The sequence below is a fragment of the Lolium rigidum genome, chromosome 2 (genome assembly GCF_022539505.1).
Source record: "Lolium rigidum isolate FL_2022 chromosome 2, APGP_CSIRO_Lrig_0.1, whole genome shotgun sequence".
In the NCBI taxonomy this organism is placed as follows: Eukaryota; Viridiplantae; Streptophyta; class Magnoliopsida; order Poales; family Poaceae; genus Lolium; species Lolium rigidum.
Genome location: NC_061509.1, coordinates 276,459,406 through 276,466,016, shown reverse-complemented (window position 1 = coordinate 276,466,016; position 6,611 = coordinate 276,459,406). Strand labels below are relative to the sequence as shown.

Genomic DNA, 6,611 nt, shown 5'->3' with positions numbered 1-6,611 from the left:
GAAAATAACGGGTGTTCTCGTCACCAAGGGTACAATTTTTGATTTTTGCTCGCTGCCGCCAATAGGCCGCTCAATTGTTCCGATATTTTACGAGATAGCAAAATAAACCCATTTTTGCGAAACAAATAAACCCTTTTTTTTTGTTTGGACAAAACCCTTATCCTGACCACCTCTCTGAATGCCAGAGCAAATATATGTTGCGTTGCGTGCCGACCAAAGTCTATTTTGATTTGAACGGGGCGTGTCGATCAAAGAGTATGTGTCGTGCACGGGACAGATTACCTACTGTAATTTCGGAGGAAACCGTTGCCAGGTAGTATTCGGCAAGTATTCAAGGCGCCCTGTATTATTTGGAAAGCATTTAAATCGGTATACTCCAGAAGATATGCGCTAGTATTAGTTTTCGGAAGGCATTAAAATCCTTGATTCAGTGCTGAAATTAGGCAAGATACGGTACAGCAGTAGTGCTTGTATTTGTTGGCACGCACCACAGGGATGAGCTGTCGCAGAGTATATATTTTGAAAAGATATGTTTCCCTCTTGTTGCGATCGACCGCGTCCAAATTATCGCCGGCCGCTAGCTAAGCACACCCGGACGCAAAGTTTGACGACTGCTAGCGATTTGGTAACGTAGCAACCGGACCGGAGACGTTTTCGGTGGATGGAGTAGAGTAGATCGCAGGATCCGATTCGTCTGGCTACAAAATCGCTTGTTCACAAGCAAACTTGGCACCCTCGGTCTCTCCTCCTCTCGTCTCGTCCGTCCATATAATGGGGTCGCCCTCCTCCCCCCTTACCCTCTCTTTGGTTTGTTGAGTAGTCTTCTTCTTCCTCCTCCGGTAGCCTCTTTGTTGAGAAGTCTTCTTCCTCCTCCAACAACAGCTTGAAACTTGTTCTTGTTCATGGCCATGAACAACAACAGCAGCAGCTTAGTTTCATCCTCAGCAGCAATCAGAGACAGGGGAGTTCCTCTGCTCCTCCTCCTCCTCCACCTCCCATGGACTATGCTATGTAGCCTAGCTTCACCCAACACACAAGAGTCCTCCTCCTCCTCCACCTCTATGTGTCTCAAAGTGTTGAACAAGCCCAGATCTCTCCACCCATGGCACCCAGTGAAAAGCTCTGTTTCAGAGGTTGCTCATCCACCAAAAGCTATGTATGGCCATGAGAGAGTTGTCAATCTCAATCCCTCTTGCACAGTTTGATCCTCTTCCAAAGGGTACAGACCAGCCGCCGGAGACCGGCGACTGATCTCTATCCTTTGCGAGAGGTTGCAGACTCAAGGCGAGGGAATTCAGCGGGCGGGGGAGAGGGAGATCCAGTCCTGGTTCGATGTGCAGAAAGGCCCCTCCGGAGGGACCCCCTGAAATTCAGGTCCCTTGAAAACCTGTGAGTCCCGGCGGGATCCTCAACCCCGCCGCAGCAGCAAGTGTGGGCTTGGCCCACCTCGCTATCCCCCCCGGCTCGCCCGTCGGCGGCACGAGCTATCTGCCGCTCGCCCGGCGGCCCTTGACAAGATCCAGTTTGCTGCTCGGCCCACGGATCGTCTAGGGCGCAGTCACTGGAACGTTCGAGAGAGATCGGGCGTAGGCTCTCTGGATAAAGCCTTTCCCCCGTTCCCTTCCTCCGCAAGCACCACCCGCCGCCGCTCCCCGCCGCCAGATCCAGCCGCCGCCAGATCCAGCCGCCGCGAGAGGTACCGCGACCGTATCCTTCGTCTCCTCTCCGCTCGTTCGCCGTCTCGCCGGATCTGGAGAGGCTGTCGTGATTCTCTTATCTGATATTCGTGTCTGTAGGGGATGGATCTGCTCGACGAAGACCCTGTCGATTTCGGGGTGGAGTTCGAGCCCGCCTTGCTCGTCCTCGTCGACCTCGTCGAGGATTTCTACACCGACCCTTTCGCCGCGTTCCTCGCCAACCGGGACTTCTACCTTGGGTTCCCCGCTCAGTTCCCGGGCTGGTACTTCGCAGCACCTGGCGTCACCACCCACGCTGCCGCCATGGCGGCCAACCCTGACTTCTTCCTGAGGTACCCAGGCGCGCTGGACCCACTCGCCGGCGCAGAAGTTCTGATGAACGACGCGTTGTAAGTTTCTTGCTGCCCTTCCGTTGGATCTCTTGATCTGTTCCGGAGTTAACACATGGATTTCTTCTGGTCCAGTAACCCGTGGATCGATGTCGCGCCCCGAAGGAACCGCCGCACCCGCCGTGATAACCGTCCTCCACCAGAAGTGTACCCCGAGCCCCCACCAGGTAGCATGCCCTCTGCTCTCTAGCACGATGTGCCATGTCCTGTACTGTCTGCCACGATGATATTTGATGGATTGTCAACCGCCCTTCCTATATGGATCGTCATTCTGTCGTGCTTATATAAATTGCGAATTTCTACTATGTCGTTACTCACATCATATGATTGCACCCCTGGCTCTCTTGATTTTTGTGAAATGAATGACCCTGTCATAGTGATGGATTGTCATATGTTTGCAACTTGTGAAAAGTCATTCTGTCCTTGTTGCATAAATTGTAGAATTTCTTCTCCATGTTAGTAGTCACATCATATGATTGCACCCCATCGGTTGATTTTGTGAAAATAACTGGCCTGTCTTTTAGTGCTAGATTATCTTGTACGTTGCGCTGTCTATGTCGTGTTTGCCTGCATTCAGAACTTGGCTTATGTGTTCTGGTTGTAGCCCATGTTTGTATGGATTTAGGTTTTCTCTACCAGTGGCTATTCCCACTAAAATTAGTTTGATATTTGGTAAGACCTGCTTCAAATAAGGTTCTGTTAGTACTGCAGGCTTTATTTGCATTAAGCTGCCCTAACCTTTGTCATTTTAAAATCGAAGCTCTTGCTCACATGCTTTCATTTGCTGCTGTATTATAATTGTCCTCTACTGTCTGGCACGGATGATGCGAAATGATGAAATTGGGCAAGTGCAGCACTCTATGTCCTCTATATGTTTGCTGCACTTGCAACTTATCTGAAATTGTGCAATGACTCTGTCATGCTCAAATGAATGTCTAATTTCATTACTATGTCACAGACACATTGGAATAGGTTATCTTGTATGGTGTCTTATGTCCTTTTGGCTGAATTTAGCTTCTATCTATACGTTATGTTGATGGCTACAGATTTATGAATTGAATGCTGAACATGTTTTATCTGGGTGCAGTGGAAGTTTCACAGGGGGTCCCTTGGTATCCTCCGAGGATTCGGTATCGTCATCGTCAGCACGTGCGCAAGCACTATGTTGTGTGCAAGGGCGGGAGGTCCAACTTGCAAAAGGCGTACCAGGCCCGCAAAGGATCGTGCACAAGCTCCCCAAATGGTGGCCTGGGACATTTTGTCTATGGGTCATATGGAGCTGGAGGGCGCCTGGAGTACTAAGGTATGCGCAGGCTGCCTTAAGTATGGTTATATTCTCTCCAGTTTTTGTTGTTCATTTGTGCTCATAGCATCCTTGATTGAACTGCAGGCACTCCTCGATCCTGTAAGAAGGAAGGTGAACATAGGTCGACTTCAACTTTTGATCTGCAAAGATCTTTCAGATGTATCAGATATTGAGCTTTCAGTTCCACAGTTTATCTTCTGAAACTTTCTGCTGTGGAAATTACCTGTGATACTTGTCCTGGAATGATGGTGTTATCTGTTTCTGAGGATGATTTTTTTTGGTGACAAATGATCTTGCGTGCTATGTGATTGATGATGTGATAGATTAATCTGGTGTCTTAATGATCTGTTTTGGGGGCTGTGTAAATGATCCTTATAATTCGTTGTCCCATGTGATGCACACCAACACCGGGTCTGTTCCTTCATTGGTTGTTTCCTTAGCTCTTTATTGAACAGAATTTTTAGTTTAAAATACAAGGAGATAAGCAACTATTGTTCTTTCTATTTTGCTTTTTGTTGTGCTATGTTAAAAAGAGTTTCACATATGCGAAAGAAGTAACCCCTACTAACGTGTAGAATTATTAGAGACAGCCACGACTCAAAATCACAGCAGTCTGTTTTTCTTCAGTCCAATTTTCTTTTGGTATAAACCGGCTCTAGGGCCCCTTCTATATAGTTGGTGATGTACTAGACTCAGCCCATATATAATGCTAGGGTATTCCTCACAACTACATGTCGCTTGAAAGTGTATCAAACACGTTACCCTAGGTGGGGTGTTCTGTTTCCACAGCTTGAGCAAACACGTTCACATGACTGTTTAGTTTCTTAGCAATATTTTACTACCAATATGATGCAACAGTCTTTGTCGCCAAAATGTAAAGACAAGATAACATAGCTAATCACAAATAAGTGACAACATAACATAGCGCATGTTTCCTGGTTATCCAGCAGAAGCAAAAATGCATATAAGTTCTTAAAATCGGAAGTGAAGCTTTAATAGCGGGCGCATATGCATATCCAAGCTGTTCCTAACCAAGATCTTCTGCTTCCTTGACTTCGGGAACCTGTCACCTCGCTGGCGGCGGTATTCACACTTCTCCTCACATGCTGGCTTCTCATGCAGGTAGATCTCCTTCAGATTGACTGCTGCTTTCATGACAGTTGTGATATAATCCACAAACTTGTCTTCTGATTGGAACCCAAAGATCCTGAGCACAGAAAGTTTGCGGTGCTTGAAATAAGATGCTTCCCATTTTGCATCTGCATCCTTCCTCTCCTCGCTATATCCAAGCTTCTTCCTCTCTTCCTCATCCCATATCCCCAAACAATCGCAAACCTGCAGTGCTTCCCATCAGGCAAACATTCATATTCAACAATGTAAAAGAAGAAACAATTTTACCTAACTATATGAAGCATTTTAATGTGGCGCCAGAACTTTGAGACAGTACTAAATCTAACTTTAATATGCAGAAGAAAAAATATTTAGAGAAAAGGTAGAAAGACTTTACCCTGATGCATAACTCCTCAAGGGAAGGTGCACCTTGCAGAACAAACAAGGTCCAAGTCAGGTCACATTCTTCAGAAATAGCAGCCAAATTGACAAGCCTTAGTTTGCTGAACACTTCGGACAATTCTGTAGAATCTTCAGGTTTAGCCCAAATCTGCAGAAGACGGGAGAACACGAAGTACATAAACCAAATTAAAGACTAGAACCTCAAAAATAAAGATCAGGATAAACCACGTGTATCATCAGCAGGACTGTAACCTTCACTGACCTTTTCGCTTTCAAAGCCAAGATGCAGGTTGCTTACAGTGGCTTTGCCAAGAAATTCACTTAACTTGAGCATCTTGTGCCATGAAAGAGCCGTATTACTGATGCTCACGGTGTGGAGCAGTGGGACATAGCCGAAAGACAAAGGATCATGCAGAGAATTCCAATAAGAAAAGGTCAGTGTTGTGAGCTCTGGCAGACAGTTCAGATCAACCCTCTCAAACTCACTCCTGATAATCTCAAGCTCACGGAGTAGCGGGTGTTCGACTGCTAGCAAGGACCGAAGCCCCATATCACAGTTGTCCAAGCGGAGGAACCCCAGTTGTTTGCACAATTTGAGAATGGTAGGGAAATCTGATTCACCTAGTCTCAAATTTTCTAGCTTGAGTCGTACAAGACAAGCGAATGCGTTCCGACAAGTAGAAATGAATAACTTTAGCTGCCACCCGTAAGCAAGCATATCGACAGGGTTGCAGCGTTCATAATCCTTCTCTGTCAAAATTGTGAACTCAGCAAAGGAAACCACATGTGTTGCTATGGTTTTGGAAACAATCGGGCCAAATTTAATGGATCCATCTCCCAAGAAGAATTGCATGCACAGGCGGTGGATGGTGTATGGACTTGTACTCCTGCTTTCCAGAAGGCTACGGGTTGCTCCAAGCATGGTTGCATTGGCCCGAGCAACATCACAGGTCCTCTCTTGCATGTTGTCTGCAGAACCAACCATTATAAGAATTTTGGAGAGCATAGTCGGGATCTGCTTCCACCGTCTGGAGAGGATGCTGGTTTTCATGGCGTCTGCAGCATCAAGTCGCTCTATGATACTGAGCAACACGTCATCAGGCAAATTGCTAAGCCGATCATGTTGCAAGGCCTTTTCATCGTCTTCCTGTATTTGGCATATAAATAAATTAGAGTTGATTTCATACAGTATTCAGGATGATATTTGATTTTCATGTTCCCAGAAAAAAGAAGCAATCTGCTACTTTCCACCCGGTAAAAATATGTGCTACTTCCACACACAAAAACAAACAATTTTGACCACTCTGTTCTACTATGTTTGCTGCTCCCTCCGTTCCTAGATTTAACTATAAGGCATATTTTTTTTGCACGGAAATTAAAGGACGCATGTGAATGAAAAATTATACTCTCTCCATCTAAAAATAGGTGTCTCAACTTTATCTAGATACAGATGCATCTCTAATTAAAATGCATCTAGATATGGTGTATGTAGACAAAAGTGAGACACCTATTTTTAGACGGAGTTAGTACCAAGTTTGGGACGGATTGCCCCTAGAAAATTGACCTGAGAACATAGAGGACTTGGCATAGGATAAGAAAAGATAATCAAATCTTGAAAAAAATGTCCAAACATGTGGGGTAACGCTTATACCTAGAAACGGAGGGAGTATTTTTTTTCCTGAAGATCCAGGAAAAAAGGTCTAGAGA

General features: G+C 45.8%; 2 protein-coding genes across 2 annotated transcripts in view; one reads left to right on the top strand and one right to left on the bottom strand.

Annotated features, from left to right (window-relative positions):
• The first annotated feature begins 1,049 nt into the window (after nt 1-1,049).
• On the top strand, nt 1,050-3,791 carry LOC124693495. The gene is made up of 5 exons (XM_047226967.1): nt 1,050-1,696; nt 1,797-2,086; nt 2,162-2,253; nt 3,174-3,389; nt 3,477-3,791. Exons 2-4 carry the CDS (start codon nt 1,800-1,802, stop codon nt 3,386-3,388), a joined length of 594 nt encoding a protein of 197 aa, XP_047082923.1. The 5' UTR covers nt 1,050-1,696; nt 1,797-1,799; the 3' UTR covers nt 3,389; nt 3,477-3,791.
• Nucleotides 3,792-4,318: 527 nt separating this feature from the next.
• The window catches only part of LOC124690998 (putative F-box/FBD/LRR-repeat protein At5g56810), a 23,493-nt gene continuing 21,200 nt past the window's right edge, over nt 4,319-6,611 (bottom strand). The window contains exons 2-4 of the mRNA XM_047224298.1: nt 5,167-6,051; nt 4,900-5,052; nt 4,319-4,727 (exon numbers count right to left, since the gene is read on the bottom strand). Of these exons, the coding sequence (XP_047080254.1) occupies nt 4,365-4,727; nt 4,900-5,052; nt 5,167-6,051 (1,401 nt within the window). The 3' untranslated portion in view covers nt 4,319-4,364. The remainder of the gene's footprint in view (nt 4,728-4,899; nt 5,053-5,166; nt 6,052-6,611) is intronic.